The 17,636-nt window shown below is 39.7% G+C and overlaps 1 protein-coding gene across 4 annotated transcripts in view; it reads left to right on the forward strand.

Moving 5' to 3' along the window:
- MSI2 (musashi RNA binding protein 2) overlaps window positions 1–17,636 on the forward strand; it is an 810,011-nt gene that overhangs the window by 693,886 nt on the left and 98,489 nt on the right. For 3 of the 4 annotated variants that reach the window (XM_073664582.1, XM_073664585.1, XM_073664583.1), the window contains one exon: window positions 2,003–2,068. The exons of the other annotated variant lie outside the window; for it this stretch is intronic. In XM_073664582.1, coding sequence (XP_073520683.1) covers window positions 2,003–2,068 — 66 coding nt within the window. The remainder of the gene's footprint in view (window positions 1–2,002; window positions 2,069–17,636) is intronic. 4 annotated transcript variants of the gene reach the window in all.

Here is a 17,636-nt window from a genome sequence, read left to right on the forward strand (position 1 = left end):
AGGATCTTGGAGATGGGAATACCCCTTTAACAGAGTAACCTCAAAAAGTGCAATGAAACATAAGCAGTCAATATTAGTATGGTGTTCTGTGAGAACAGAGAAGTGGTCAAACCTATCTGAAAAATGAGAAGGTTCCAAATATTTAATACTTTTTTTATCTTGTGATTGTAAAACATGAATACACCAAAATCTATTCTTATTTTAAAACCTGCATATTGATATATGTGTAGTTCTGACTGCAAACCTAAAATTTCCACTGTTCAAGCAAAATGAAATTGAAATGAAACATATTTACACATTTTTGCATAATGTGAATGTGTTTGCTCACTGGAGGATAAAAACATTAAATGGGTAAATGACAAATCATCAATGTAGTATAAAATAGAGTTCTAATAATTAAATAGATCATCAGATAACGCACTGTTTGCTTATATGGGAAAAGCTTCAAAAAGATCCTTAAAGGACATTCTCCAGCACTAGAAAAAAAGGAGGTTAAAACGTAACTTTTAATAGAAAGGTTTAAAAAGGATATTTAGAAAGTGTGCATGGTTAAAAAATGTAATCTATCGGCTTGCGCGTTTCGGGTTGAAAATCCTTATCCATAGCACTGGAGGATTAAAAAAACCAAACCATTAAATGGGTAGACAATTTGAGTTCTTTAGATAATAAGATAATTCACCATTGGCCTACATGGAAATGGCGACTTTATAACTATACTTTCATCCTGTAGCAACATTTATTGCTAGGCACCTAGAAAAATCTTTCCAGTTTAGGAGACTCTACTTTAGTAAACATCTCTTAGTATGCAAGGCCGAACATGAAACAGGCAATTTTTTTAAATAGGAAAGGGAGGCAGTTTTATGCACTTCATATCGTAAAGTGAATGTTTACCTTTCTTTGCACTGACATATTCTCTTTGAGGACGGAAATACTTTTTCTGACACACAGCTCGTAATTGGGTAAAACAAAAAAAGCGCGTACACAGCAAGGTTCCTTGCAGGTAGCCAGAATTTTGTGTGTGATTTTTTTTTGGCCCTGTGGAAAGAATTTAAGGCCAATGTCTTATATGTTGGCCCTGATATGCAGTTAGTTGAAGTAAGATGCACCTAATTTATTTAGAATACAAAAAAGGAAAAAAAACCTCAGCTCACTAAGGTCGAGCTTGGTCATGAATAGTCCTTATGGTGATACACGGAATAAACAGGGGCAGCATCCCCGGCATGAAATGCAAAAATGACTAATGAAAAATTCCAGCACCAAGAAAAATTAAAAAGAGGAAAATGTATTAATGTAACGTAAAATCACATAATCAAAATATATAAAAAAAAGTTCCTATGATTAAGAACATGTCTGTCCTAAACTCGTAAGCTTTCCCCTCCCTTTTTTTGTTATCTTTATGGTTTTTGATTGTCTTTTTACACTGCATTAATAATTTTTTCTCGTTTTAGTTTTTCTTGGTGCTGGAATTTTTCCTTTTGTTAATTTATTTTGAGTTGCATTAAATATGGCCCATTTATGGCTGCAGCTGTACCAGTAGGTGGAATTTACACATTATAAATATAGTAAATGTCACGCCACAGGGGCTAAGCTCAATCCTTCGAAGCCTCATCCCCATTATTCTCAGGTTTAACATGCACCATAATTTGAAACTCTTTCCAACAGAAAACTGGCATACGTGTATAAAAAAAATTTAAAAAAATCATGACCATGCATTGCAAAATCAGAGCTCCAGACCATAAAAGCAAATATTAAGAAATTGAGCAGCACTCACTGATGGATTTGTATAGGGTAAAAAAGGAGAGGTTGTTCAAGAGTAGACGTTCACTTTACAGCAAAGAAGCAGAGGTAGAAGGTGATTGCCGCCTTGTGTATTTTATGCACTTTTCTCATTAGGTCTTCACAGCTAAAATAGGTTTGTAAACCTCTTTTTTCTTTCACGATGATTGTGCCACTTGCCTTTCTTTCTGCCTGGTCGTACATGTTTATTTTTAATTTTTTTTAGGTTTCCCTACAGCCGCAGCCTATGGACCAGTAGCAGCAGCAGCAGTGGCAGCAGCAAGAGGATCAGGTAGGTGGCCTCGTGAACTCAGTGTGGCACACAGTAGCGCTAGATAGAAGCAAGTTGCATGGTTGGTCTATTTTAAGTGCCTGTTGCTGATTATAGTCATTCATTTCCTTTGCAAGTTAAAGGTGAAGTATCAGGTTTGATCCGCAGGTCGTCACCACTCAAGTAAGTTACAGTTGCTGTCAAGTAGAAATAGCGACATACTAGCTCTTTATAATACTTAGTTGGTTAATTTATGAAAATTGTACTTATATAATATTGGTAATAATAATTGAAATTGCTATAAAAAGCTATTTCTTTAACCCATTTGTAGTTGTAGTGTAAACATTTTGGAACAAATCCTTTAACTTGATGTTGAAATAAAAAAGAGCCACCAAACCTAAGGCACATGTTGTCTTATTTAAAGAAGATACCAATGACATTCATAGATATAGCTTGAAATGTCCAATATCGACACCTTAATCTATGATAGCAGACGTTTTACCCAAGGAGAGAATGAATGCCCAGTCCTTTAATGGGACTTAAACAGGTTGTCTAATTTATACATCCATTTTCAAATTCTTTTCTAAAGAATTCTGAATTAACAATGTAGGATTCCCTGTTTCCCTGTTCAATATCATCATCTATTGGCAAGACGGAGAGCTGTTGCAAAGTGAGTCTTTCACTCTAGAGCATCTGTCTATCATGAAAAGCACATTGTGAAAATGCCATTCATTAATTTAGAGTTAATGGAATCATTATGCAATTTTACATCAAAGCATAGCATTTTGTTAAAAAAAGAAGAAAAAAAATGCATAAAAATTCATGATTGTGGCTAAAAGTCTGTACACAAACAAGCCAAGTTCAGTTCTAAATTCTAAAGTCATTCTATTCTAGCTGTGCCAAACGAGTAAAGTGATGACATACACTGGGGAAAATAAGTATTTGATACATTGCCGATTTTGCAAGTTTTCCCACCTACAAAGAATGGAGAGGTCTGTAATTTTTATCATAGGTACATTTCAACTGTGAGAGACAGAATCTAAAAACAAAAAACAGAAAATCACATTGTATGATTTTTACATAATTAATTTGCATTTTATTGCATGAAATAAATATTTTATCACCTTCCAACCAGCAAGAATTCTGACTCTCACAGACCTGTTAGTTTTTCTTTAAGAAGCCCTCCTACTCAGCACTCTTTACCTGTATTAATTGCACCTGTTTGAACTCATTACCAGTATAAAAAACACCTGTCCTCACACACTATCAATCACACTCCAACCTCTCCATCATGGCCAAGACCAAAATGCTGTCTAAGGACATCAGGGACAAAATTGAAGACCTACACAAGGTTGGGATGGGCTACAGGACAATAGGCAAGCAGCTTGGTGAGAAGGCAACAACTGTTGGCACAATTATTAGAAAATGGAAGAAACACAATTTGACTGTCAATCTTCCTTGGTCTGGGGCTCCATGCAAGATTTCGCCTCGTGGGGTAAGGATGATTCTGAGAAAGGTCAGGAATCAGCTCAGAACTACACGTAAGGACTTGGTCAATGACCTGAAGACAGCTGGGACCACAGTCTCAAACATTACCGTTAGTAACACACTGGGCCGTCATGGATTAAAATCCTGTAGGACACACAAGGTTCCCTGCTCATGCCAGCACATGTCCAGGCCCATTTGAAGTTCGCCAATGACCATCTGTATGATCCAGAGAAGGCATGGGAGAAAGTCATGTGGTCAGATTAGACCAAAGTATAACTTTTTGGTATGAACTTCAGTCGTCATGTTTGGAGGAAGAAGGATGAGTACAACCCTAAGAACACCGTCCCAAACATGAAGCATGGTGGTGAAATATCATACTTTAGGGGTGCTTTTCTGCAAAAGGGGGCAAGACGACTGCACTGTATTAAAGGGAGGATGGATGGGGTCATGTATCACGAGATTTTGGCCAACAACCTCCTTCCCTCAGTAAGAGCATTGAATATGGGTCGTGGCTGGGACTTCCAGCATGACAATGACCCAAAACACACTGCCAGGGCAATTAAGGAGTGGCTCCGTAAGAAGCATTTCAAGGTCCAAGGTCCTGGAGTGGCCTAGCCAGTCTCCAGACCTGAACTCAAATCTTTGGAGGGAGCTGAAGTTCAATGTTGCCCAGCCACAGCCCTGAAACCTGAAAGATCTGGAGAAGATGTGAATGGAGGTGTGAGCCAAAATCCCTGCTGCAGTGTGTGCAAACTTGGTCAAAAACTACAGGAAACATCTGACCTTTGTAATTGCAAATAGAGGTTTTTGTACCAAATATTAAGTTCTGTTTTTCCACTGTATCAAATACTTATTTCATGAAATAAAATTCTAATTAATTGTGTAAAAATCATACAATATGGTTTTCGGGATTTTTTTTTAAGATTCTGTCTCTCACAGTTGAAGTGTACCTACGATAAAAATTACAGAACTCTCCATTCTTTGTAGGTGGGAAAACTTGCAAAATTGGCAATGTATCAAATACTTATTTTCCCCACTGTATCACATAAGTCTTTGGCAGTGAAAGACTTAAAGACAATAAATATATACTGTATATAGATAATATACATGTCTGTGAATGTTGTTAGGAGCTTTTGCGAATAAGCCAGCTTGTATTCTAGTTTTGGTGGTCCTTTATGGACTTTCTGGTCATGATGTGCATTTCATGCAAACTTTCCTTAAACAGGTTTTTGGTGGAACTCAGAAGTGAAAGATAGAGTTCAATTATATTTTCCTTTTGTTTCTGTAAAAAAAAAAAAAAAAAAAGCTTTACAGAAAATGTTACTGGAAAGCATTGGTTTCTATTTTATTCATCTCTGAAGAAGTCTAAGGAAATGGAGCTGGTAGACTTTTCCCATACAAGGCTTTGATCAATTATGTTCACTGCTCTCAATGCTGAACATTAGGTCATGTGTCAGGCCAGTCAGCTGTCAGCATGTAGAGGAAACTGTTAAACATAAATCAAAGGAGTTTTTCCCCTTTCAGATAATGTTCGACCCCCAGCTGCAGTTTGTACTCCTTCCCAGGGTCCACCAGTTAGTCTCTGATGCTGCTCCCATTGCTTTGCTGAAGCTTTTAATTCCCTTTTACTGTACAGCAGCCAATCAATAAGCGCAATGGTGCTGCCAGTGTAGGTGGATTTCCCCTTTAAAACCATTTTTTCTGCAATGTGTTGTCGTTTTGGCAAGAATAATAAAGTTGCATGCAGCACTATATGAATGAGGAATCTCTGACGGAGGCATCTAGTGGAGCATCTTACCCAGATGTGCCCAGAGCCAATATTAAAAAGGTTGTCCACTACTTTTTCAATAGGTCAATGTCTGATCGGTCGGGATCCGACACCCAGAACCTCCGCCGATCAGCTGTTCCCGGTGTCAGCAGTGACAGACACCATCTGGAACCGCTCGATTGCGTAGATGCTCCGTCTTCTGGTAGTGGCCGGGTACTCCACCTCTTATTCAGATCAATAGGTGGGGGATGTGCAGTACCAGGCCACTATCAGAAGACGGATCAGCTCCGCAATCGAGCAGTTCTGGCCAGCGGCCCCCACTGCTGTCACAGAGAACAGCTGATCGGCAGGGGTGTCGGACCCCGACCGATCAGACATTGATGATCATCAATTAAAACTTCATCAATGAAAAAGTAGTGGACAACCTTTTTAAGGTTAATAAAAGTATTAAGTTCGAGGAAAGTCACTACTACTACAAAAACAAATTCCAACGCACGCATACTATAATGACTGATGGTCATTAAATGGGAACTCCAGTTGACTGATTGTACTGTCACCCTCTATAAAATCCTACAGGCCGCCTGTTTCAACTTTTGACTTTATACTAATGCTTCCTCACACCTTCACAAACTCTTAGCTTGTTGTATTGGGACCCATGTTCAATTTCTTTTCTTGGGATAAGGGGAGTCCAAGGTGACCAGCAGCCACTTATTTCCATTCTGTGTTGCTGGAGCCAGGGCTGTGGAGTCGGTAAGCCAAACCTTTGACTCCGACTCCTCAGTTTCCATGACAGCGACTCCACGACTCCGACTCCCTCATACATGGCTTATTTTAAGTGATAAATTTACGGTAGGACACATTTTTCTCAGCTAAAAGTTTAGACCCTTAGATCAAGGAATAGGACAGACATTTATAGGACATTTCATAAATTCTTATGAAAAAATATTCCTCACAAACCACATTGAACTACTGTACCCAATTTATTATATATTTTAGGAGTCTGAGTCGGTACATTTTATACCAACTCCAACTCCGACTCCACCAAAATGGGCACCGACTACGACTCCGACTCCACAGCCCTGGCTGGAGCATGTATTTTTTTGGAAGGAAATCAGAGTTAATTTGCATAATTTCAACTCAAAATCACATTGATTGAATGAGCTCTATGCCCACAAAGTATGTTACCTTATTCAAAAGGGTCAGGAATCGACAGGTTAAAAAAAACAGTTGAAAGAATTATAGAGACATAGGCCCAGATTCATCACTGCTGTTTCTCCAGTTTTCTGGAGTAATTTTAGTGGTTTTAGTATTTGCGCCCTATTCTTTATATGTTTTGCTCTACTTTTAAGGTTATATTTTTTGTTCTTTTTTTTCCTTTACAGCTGTCTAGATATTTTTTCGATAGATTCATGAAATGGGACTTTTACCAAATATTGTAATTTTTTTGGTGCATCTCACTCCAGTACTCTCACTGGAGTAAGTTTTCTGGAGGAGTTTTTAATTTGATGCTTTTTGTGCCTTTTAAAACACATCACAAAAATATGGTTAAAGATTTAAAAAAAGAGAATTTTTTTTATTTTGTGCCAAATTCATGAACTGCGCCGTGTTGAAGAATTTGGCACACAAAATGTCAGCTAATAACACAAGACACAAAAGTAAAAGTGACTTCAATAAAGTGGAAATGATGAATCAGACCCATAGACTATAGTTCTGGCTTGATCCCAAGTAGCAGCATGGACAGACTAAATTTGATTTAGCCATCCTGTAGAGCTGAGCAAATAAATTTGCGGGACACCGGTACAGTGGCCACGTCAGTAGTCCATGGTTGCCGATTGGGGGTCTGCTGACTGCCTCCTACATGCTGGAATCCCTGGCACCTTCTGATTTTTATGCCCCCGGTGTGATATCATTGTTGCTTCGAATCGTGACACGCCAGGCCTACAAATCAGAAGAGGTGCCAGGGATTCCAACAGGTAGGAAGCGGTTCTCAGGGCTCCTGTCTGGTAGCCAAAGACTATTGATATAGCCGCTGGACCAGGGTCCTGCAAATCGATTTGCTCATCTCTACCATCCAGCAATAACTATATGATCTGGTAGAGACCAGCTGTGTCCGGAATTACTGACCGGCTCTATGCAGTGTGCCTTGGCATTATTAAAGCTGACTTATTAGCATTCCTGACATGACCCATTTTTTCAAGCAACTTATATTCTGGAGAATCTTTTCAACTACGGTGTTGAACACTATCCCTCTGTTGTTCCTCTTGGAAAGTTGTGAATGAATTGAAAATGGATTGAGCATTCCTCTGATCAGCAGGGTGTGTCCTTACACTTTGTGATGACAGTGCCAGTCTAGGAAAACACCCCTTTTACAAAGGAAATAGCAACACCCAGTTGTCAGAGTTGTCATATGTGTCCAGAAGCTATGACTGAGCATCAATGCAAGACATGTCAGGAGCTGACTGATCCTCTTGAAACTTGCATTTTGATGGTTCAAACGACAGAAGTCAGCTACCTGCCTCTCTCAAGCTGTTGTGAAACTACAAGTTCCAAAATGCCTTGAATGTGTGCAGCTGTCAAGGCATGCTGGGGGTTGTAGTTTCACAACAGCTGGAGTGCTGCATGATGGTCTCCCCTTTTATAGGCTACAGAATTGCCTTTGGGGAATTGTGTGTATAAGTATATAATATAGTCCGTCTTTTCTTTCCTTTGTGGGTATACAGCACGGTCTGCTCACCTTGTAAAACCTTTCTGGTAATGAAGGCATCAATACATATTTTGATTCTGAAACTTTGCCAGTTCTTAAGCAGATTTCTCCATAATAAAGACAAACCTGTCTCCTCTTTCTGTGTTTCGCATCCTTCCTCCCTGCTCCATCCACTTGTTCTTTCGTAAATGCAATTATTGTGTTTGCATGCGATCTGTTCTCTGTCTCCTTCTAAACACTTATAATTTCACTAAAGAAGTCCATGATATCCTAAAGAAAGAAACCCTGTCTACATAAATTGCAGAATATCCTGCTTTCTATTAATTATTTTTCTTTTGAGCTAATTAGCAAAGTATTTCCATCACATTTTTTATATATCGTCATCTAAGACATCTGCACCTTCTCTTGCTGCTTATTATACTGAATGTTGAAAGCTGGTTCATACAATGAAAGGACAGAGAGCATCTCCGTAATCGTAATAATTCTGCATCATATTAACTAATAAAAACATTACTCCAGCAAGGCATCGTCATAAAATGATCTAATGCTGTGCAATAACTCAATACTGCATTCATATCTGACACAAGGAGGCATCTTGAGATTATACACATTGTATTGAGAGATTGTATACATACTTAAAGGGGTTGTCACAGAATAGAAAAACATGGCTCCATTCTTCCAAACATGTTGCCACACTTGTCCGCAGGTTGTGTGGGGTATTGTAGCTGAGTTGCAATACCAGGCACAACCCACTGACAGGTGTGGCACTATTTCTTGAGTTCAGCATCCATATTTTCATCATTCTGGACAACCTTTTTAAGCCTAACTTGTATATTTTGCTGCCATAACGAGAGACCATACCCTACGTCCATGTAGTATAGGCAGTTAGAATCAGCAGACCACTGCATTTCTAGGTATGGAATTCTGCACAATTTGGTGCCATGAGTAGGGATGAGCGGACTCGTGGAAGTTCAGGATCTGGTACCCGACCGGAACTTTATTCCAAAGTTCAATTTGGGTACCAGAACTGTAACTGAACTTGAACCAGAAGCCGAACCACATTGAAAACAATGGGGACCCCAACTTTTGAGCTGGAAAATTCTCTCTCTGACTTCTCGCTTTCTCTCTCTTTTGGACTGCTCTCTCTCTTGGATTTCTCTCTCTCGGACTGCTCTCTCTCTCTTGGACTGCTCTCTTTCCCTCTCTTGGACTGCTCTCTTTCCCTCTCTTGGACTGCTCTCTTTCCCTCTCTTGGACTGCTCTCTTTCCCTCTCTTGGACTGCTCTCTTTCCCTCTCTTGGACTGCTCTCTTTCCCTCTCTTGGACTGCTCTCTTTCCCTCTCTTGGACTGCTCTCTTTCCCTTTCTTGGACTGCTCTCTTTCCCTCTCTTGGACTGCTCTCTCTCCCTCTCTTGGGCTGCGCTCTCTCCCTCTCTTGGACCGCTCTCTCCCTCTCTTGAACCGCTCTCAGACATCTCTCTCTCTCTGTCTCTTGTACTTCCCCCTTCACTCCGAACATTGCAACGGACTTCCAGGAGAAGTCTGTGTTTGGCGTTTAGCACCAGACACTTACTGTCCGGTATGAATTCCGAATTGATCTGCTGATGACCAGTGTAAAAATTGCTGACAGGTATGTCCTAAGCCTAGTGAAACCAAAATTAAAAATGACATAGGCGTGAATGCCATTAGTTTTGACAGAAGAGAGCTCCCTGTGGAACGTTTTTAACCCCTTACTGGCCCAGGGCGTATTAGTACGCCCCAGGCCATCACTCCCGGTTCAGTGAGGGCTCCGGCACTGATCCCGCACTAAACCGGGCACATGTCAGCTGATTGTTACAGCTGACATGTGCCCGCAACAGCTGCGGGTGGAATTGCGATCCATTACCGACCCCGTCACGTGATCGCGGGTCACCGATGGGTGGTCATGACAGCCCTGGGTCTGCAGTGGTTGTCATGTAAAGATTACTATGAGCGCCACCTAGTGGTCGGCGCTCATAGTATAGGAGCATTTCAGCTACATAGAGGTGATCTGCTCCTCGCCTCTATGTAGCAGAGGCGATCAGGTAATTGCTGCTTCTAGTTTCCTATGGAGACTATTGAAGCATGCAAAAAGTTTTAAAAAAAATGTTTTTAAAACATCTATCAATATAAAAAAGAATTAATCAGATCGGTAAACGGTATAATGAGAAAAAAAATTCCAAACGCCAGAATTATGTTTTTTTGGTCGCCGCAACATTGCCATAAAATGCAATAACGGGCGATCAAAACATCATATCTACTCCAAAATGGTATTAATAAAAACGTCAGCTCAGCGCGCAAAAAATAAGCCCTCACCCGGGCCCAGATCCCGAAAAATGGAGACGCTACGGGTCTCGGAAAATGGCGCCATTTTTTTCTTTTTTTTTTTATTAAACTTTGGATTTTTTTTTCACCACTTAAATAAAAGAGAACCTATACATGTTTGGTGTCTACGAACTCGTAATGACCTGGAGAATAATAATGGCAGGTCAGTTTTAGCATCCAGTGAACGTGGAAAGAAAAATAAAACAACTGTGGAATTGCATTTTTTTTGCAATTTCACCGCACTTGGAATTTTTTTCCCATTTTTCCTGTATACGATATGGTAAAACCAGTAAAGTACAACTCGTCCCGCAAAAAATAAGCCCTCACATGGCCATAGTGACCAAAAAATAAAAACGCTATGGCTCTGAGAACAAAGGGAGCAAAAAATGAAAATGCAAAAACGGAAAATCCCAAGGTCGCGAAGGGGTTAAGAAGAAATTATGCTCCTCTTTTCATTTGCTCTTTTCCTCACCAGTGTGTTCTTTCCTGTATGTAATGTATTCTGTCCAGATATTAACTATGCAAGTCCGCAAAGGATTATTCTAGCAAAGTACAATATAATCAATACCCCTCATCCATCCTAATTCAGAATTGTGAGAGAATCCTGTTCTGCCAGTACTGACCATGATTCTTCAGTATTTGCCACATGAATTATAGCTGTGGTCTTTAAACTGGTGCACAACTTCCAGCATGCTTTGACAAATAAAGGATATCAGACTTTGCTGATAGGTGTAGTTTTCTAACACTTGGGGAATTACTTAGATGATTTTGTTAAATTTTCAGTCATTTGTAAATTTGTATGGGTTTTCAGCATTAATCATTGTAGGTGAACGCTACTAAATAAATTGTAACCCTTCATAATTCTGCAGGATGATGGAAAGGTGAGAATTAAAGGAGACTTCCGGGACTTTAAGCGATTTATTTTCCTGTTGACAGGGCGGAACTACTTGTGTCCTGCTGATTTGACATCGGCTTCCTCCAATTAGGCTGCAGAGAGCCGGCTGTTAAACAACTTGACACCAGTAGTCCCACCCTGTCTGTTGATGTGACGTCAGCGGAAGACTCTGACCATTTTGTGCTGCCGGAGAATGGCGCCGGGGACAACAGGCCAGTAGGCAGCAAGTACCTGCCTGTTAGTGCTTAAGCACTTTTTTTTTTCAGTCCTTAAAATCATTTAACAATTATAAGAAGAAAAAAAATAAAGAAAAATGATCTGTTCCATGCAAACTAGGCACTGCTTGCAGGCTGCAAAGGATTCGTAATCTGGAGCCTTGTTGGTTGGGCTTCTGTGTTACCGGTGACTAACCAAGACTGTGTATTTCCATTATAATAACAGTTGTACTATGTTTCTACAATTTTTATTCTTCCTACCTGATCTTTATCATGTCAGAATTTAAAAAAAAAAAAAAAGTTTAGTAAAATAGTAAATAAAAATATTATCAAAATCAATCATTTACAACAAACTAAAACACAAAAGCAGAACAATATAAATGCTTTTAAGGGCTGTACACCATAAGACTTTATATTGTACTGCTTTTGTGTTTTAGTTTGTAAACGGTTGACTTTGATATTTTTATTTCTAATTTTACTAAACTTTTTTTTTAAAGTTTTGTTTGTAAGTAGATTTATGCATAACACTAGCAAATAGAAACAACAGCGGGATATTTATAGGCACAGACCATGGTAGTCTTGTCCAAATTTAGTCCACCGCTAGTGTGTAAATGGTAATTGTTAAAATATACAAAATGTGATGTCTCTCCTTCATACAGTAATTCAAGTATTATGGGACTTTATGCATTAAAAGGATACCATACAGACTGCTTTAGGAGGCTGTGCCATGATGCCCTTGTGTGCCAGGAGCCCGTGTGCCGCACTTTCTACTTGCAGGCCTGAGCAGTCAGTAAGCTTCCAAGCTGGACGGTGTGCGGGAGCAATTAGGTTTCTGTTGTTTCTCTCTTGCTTGGCTGAGGGTGTCTCTGAGGCATTACTTCCAGCCTCTTGGACCTGCACACCTCCTCTCAAATACTCATCTGAGCGCTGTCAGTGGGATCGTGCACACCTATTAATTAACCCTCTCTCCGCGTCCAGCTTCCTCTTAGTACCAGCTGACTGCATGTCTTGCCTTGTGCAAGCAAACCAGCTTAAGAGACAATCTTGCGAGGCATTTTATTTTTTGTTCATCCATTTCTGTGTGTAGTTGATTTACCTTGATGGCATGAATAGTGAGAGCATTAGACGTGGCATTGTCCCCTATTTCTGTAGAGCATACCTACCCCCTTGCTTGCTCGACTGGTTATGTCCTTTGTACCGCACTCCCTGCATGCAATGTCCTACAGTAAATGTACTTCTGTAGCCATTCGATTAGGAGATGCTTTGCTTAGCTGGCCTTGGGCACATCAACAATTTAATGCAATGGTGTTACAAATAAATATTGAACCACAGTGTGTTGGTTTGTCGTGTAAGTACGTTTGTCACCGGCTTAACAGGACAAATGAAACATAATTGCAGCGTATTCATCAAGTTGCCAATATCGGCAATTACCACCCTCCGTTCAGTGAATGAACATGTAAGCACTTGTAACTTCCGTGGTGAGAAAGCTCATTTTGCTAACCCAAAACATGTAGTTATCCGGTCTCGGTTCACAATCCCACAACTTGATATTGGAACTAAATTAAACGTGCACACAAGAAACGCTTCAATAATACGCGGCTCTGTGCAAGCGTTTTACATTATTACACGCATTCGTTAAGGTGTTAACCTTGTCAGGGTTAGCGCTAATGGAGATGATCATTGCGCACATAAGAAATCTGTGTTTTGTAGAAAACAAACAGCTGTAAGCACTCCGATCTATCAATTGTAGAATATACAGCTAAGGCACTTTACAGGACCAAACAGCCTTACAGGAACTATCATTCGTCTAAACTAATGAACGCAGAACCTTACCACATAGCGAGCCCCATTACAGCGAGAGGCAATGAAGATGTGAAGTGACAGGGAAAACATTTTCAATATGCATATTTAATTTAACAGTGCAAGCTGCCAAGTAGTAGTACCACCATGGGTATCAGCAGTAGTCCTTGCATGCCACAGTCAAAGCATTGGACTACACTATGATTGTGCCCTCTAGCTATAAACTGGGATAAATTGGATAACTGGCATATCTCAAATCAGTAATGATCACTAAAGTGATACTGAATCGTGCCAACGTCTGCCTACAACCATTACTTTTTAGGGTGATATATCACTAATGCTGTAATAACTCTACTACCACTTGTTTTTTATGGCTTGGTTAGTCATTTGGCATCTCCAGTGTAGAAGATGGGTTCACTTTAAGCTGTGTGCTAGTGATTACACTAAACAAAACTGCTCTAGGGTAACCGTTCATTATGCCCAATGCAAGATCTGAGGCAATGATGGAGGGAGATTCATAGAACACCAAAATAAGCATCTCTGTGCCATGCACCGCCACTCAGACCCTCATCTAGACATAATGCAATGTATCCGTATTGCTCAGAGCACATTTTATTCAAATAATTTTGGTAATTAATTTCAAGACTTAACCATGTTGACTGCTCTGTAACTATGCACGTGGTCTCCTATCTGCGAATACAGCGGGAGATTTAGAGAAGAACTAGTACACTACCTATAGCCTTTAAAGTGATTTTCCGAGAAAACTGGCACAAGGCAGGCATCACGATAAATTAACAGAAGAACCTATGCATTGGTCATTGTTTACTAGTGCAGTAATGGCATGTCATCCATGTGCAAATCACTGGCCTCTGCTTGTAATTGCTGCAACCGAGTAAAGAAGGGCCATCAGTGCACTTGGGATAGGTGAGGAATGTAGAGTGAGAGTATAGGTTTTTTTGAGATTTTCTTGTCTTTATTTTAATCTTGGCAAACCCCTTTAAAAAACCTTATAACAAAAAAAGGTGTGAATTATTTGAAGTAATTTCATGGGTTTTACTTTTTGCTGTGTATCTCTATCAATTTGCATTTATTTACATACTAATCTTTTTTTGCCAGATAAGCTCTTTTTGACCGAAGAGATAGTAGTTGAAGGTTGCATATTTTACATCCGTTCAAAACGGTATAAGAAATATAGTGACAGTTAACACAATAGATACAAAAGGAAAATATGAGCAAAAGGAAAAATGTTAATTTTGGTCATGTTACTGTAACCCATTTGGATTTCTCTTTCTCATAATGCTATAGTTGGTATGTTAGAAAACGTGTACTCATGTAACCAGTAGAAATCGCAGAGTGTAGCGGCTTTTTGCTCTCTAGTGATACTCAGTTCAGTTGCCGTGTTCGACCTAAGCAGGTTTTATTTGGCAGTTCCAACCTTTGCTTCCCTAACTACATTTCCTCATGTTTAAAAATGGGTTCTGATTTTTTTTTCTTCAGTGAATCAAGGTATAATGGCCATGTTCCTACCTACTCATTTGTTTCACACGCAGTAGCTGACATTTAACTAGTCTGTCTTCCATTGTGCAGTGCCATAGACGTCCATGCTTGTCTTGGATTTATTCTTAAAGTCTCACCTCTAAATAGAGCCATCTTAATGACACCTGATAATTAGGAGCACAAAAGTTTCTTTCTCTCCAGATTTTAGTTTTCTTCTAAGATTCGGACAGTAGAATAGTGCTTTATCTGTGATATTTCACAACTTTCCTATGCATTACATAGACCATAACTCAGCCCCAAAGTAATGGTTGCCAGAATACATCTTTGAACTTGACCTTTTAGTTTTTGATATTATTGTCACATCTCTGTATTTCCTTGCATATACCTTGTTCAGAGGTTTGGTATTGTGTTAGTTTGTATTTAAACTATTAGTTGATCCAGTAAGGAGAATGAGTGAGTTATTTCTTCTTTCTAGAAACCCCGCTTTTGTTTTTGATAAAATGCGGATGATCAGGGCAAAATCAAGATAAGTGGGCCAATAATTTTGTGGTGTTTTATATGGTTGCTGTGCTTTTTAATGTGTGACTAAATCAAGTTTTATATAGTAGAACATTTTCTACAGATACTTGGATGACAATATGGCGCACCAATCATATCACATGAGAAATCAATTGTCTTGTGTAGTAATATAATTTTAAATTAATTCTCGGCACAAAATAGATGGGGAACCTCCTTTAGTATTCCCTTAGAATTGTATACTGGATACATTTTGTACAAAAATTATAAATTCTATTCTCCATAGCTCATACATTCTTAAAAAATGCATCTTTTAGACAAGTTTAGCACAGAATTCCCTCTCAAAGTAATGGCAGTGCAGTACAGGGCTTGTCATTTCTTTTAAAAAGGAACAGGTTAGGTCCTATAACTCTGTTAACCTGCAGATATATGGATAATCTGCAGGTTAATAGCATTATGAAGCTGCATGGCCACAGTACTGAAAGTGCGGCACCTGGAGAAAATGAACTTTATTTCTCCCAGGAGGCACTGGCTTTCAGTCATGTAGGCATAACCAGGACAGTTAGTCACCGCTCACAACACTGACTGACAACCAGCTCTGCAGTGAATCTGTGCAGAGCCAGCTATCAGACTGTGCCGGGCCGTGATTACAGCCGCTGCTCTCATTGATGTGAGTGGTGGCTGTAATTGCTTTGGGCACACCTGAATGACTGAAAGCCGGTGGCTCCGGGAGAAATAAAGTTCATTTTCTCCCTGGTGCTGCACATTCATAACAGTATTACCCTGCATATTAAAGTAGGAGTAGACACCAACAGAAGAAGACTCCTGTGCAAGAACAATATATGAGCAATTTGTAGTCCAATAGCTCATCATAGTGCGCAATTCCAACTGTTTTGGAAATGGAAATGAGCCCACTAACTCATTAGGTCCCCTGAGTCACTGCACAGCTTGCACTAATGATACAGTGGATTGCGAAAGTATTCACCTCCCTTGGCATTTTTCATATTTTGCTACCTCACAACCTGGAATTTCACTGTTTTTTTTAGGGTTTGCATTAGTTCATGTAAAGAAAATGCCTACAGCTGTGAACATTTGTTTTTCTTTTTTTGTGAAGCAAACCACAAATAGGACAAAATAACTGAAAACTTCAGTGTGCATAACTATTCATCAACTGATAATGGAAAAGGGGAGTTTCACCAGCTCACCTGAGCAAGATCGTCTTGAAGCACGGATGTGAGGAGCTGCTCACAGTGATTCCATAACGTGAGAAAAAGGAAGATTTCCAGCTTCTTAAATAGTCCAAAATCCTTTTATTATAGAAAAAACTTTATAAAATCAGATTCCATAGTCATGTTATATAGCCAGGGCAACGTGTTTCGAACGCAAGGCTTGCGTTCTTTGTCAAGACTCTTGACAAAGAGCGCAAGCCTTGATTTTGAAACGCGTTACCCTGGCTATATAACATGACTATGGAATCTGATTTTATAAAGTTTTTTCTACAGTTAAAGGATTTTGGACTATTTAAGCTGGAAATCTTCCTTTTTCTCACGTTATGGAATAACTATTCATCCCCCTAAAGTCAGTACTTTCTAGAGCCTACTTTTTGCGGCAGTTTTAGCTGCAAGCCGCTTTGGATAAGTCTCAATGAGCTTTTCACATCTTGCCACTGAGGATTTTGCTCTTTCCTCAAGGCAAAACTGCTCCAGCTCCTTCAAGTTGAATGATTTCCTCTGATGAATCGCAATCTTCAAGTCTGACCACAGATTCTCAATTGGATTAAGGTCTGGGCTTTGACTAGGCCACTCCAAAACATTTACGCGTTTTCCCTTAAACCACTCAAGTGGTATGCTTTGGGTCATTGTCTTGTTGGAAGGTTAACTTCTGTCCCAGTCTCAAATCACGGACAGACTGAAACAGGTTTTGCTCTCCCTGTATTTCACATTATTCATCTTCCCCTCGACTTGGACCATTTTCCCTGTCTCTGCTGCCGAAAAACATACCAACAGCATGATGCCGCCACCACCATGTTTTACTGTGGGGATGGTGTTCTTGGGGTGATAAGCTGTGTATGTTTTGGCAAAAAAGTTACATTTTGGTCTCATCTGACCACAGCACCTTCCTCCATACATTTGGGGAGTCTCCTAAATGTCTTTTGACATTCCTCAAAATGAGCCTTACAATTTTATAAAGGATTTTTTTTTTGCCCACTTTTCCATAAAGGCCACCTCTATGGAGTTTATGGATTATTGTGGATGTATCGACAGATACTCCAGTCTCTGCTTGGGAACTCTGCAGCTCCTTCAGGGTTACCTTTGGTCTTTGTGTTGACTCTCTTTGTGATGCCCTCCTTGCCCTGGTTGAGA

This window comes from Phyllobates terribilis, unplaced genomic scaffold, assembly GCF_046119375.1.
Source record: "Phyllobates terribilis strain yellow unplaced genomic scaffold, ASM4611937v1 Scaffold_2__4_contigs__length_985480577, whole genome shotgun sequence".
Lineage (NCBI taxonomy): Eukaryota > Metazoa > Chordata > Amphibia > Anura > Dendrobatidae > Phyllobates > Phyllobates terribilis.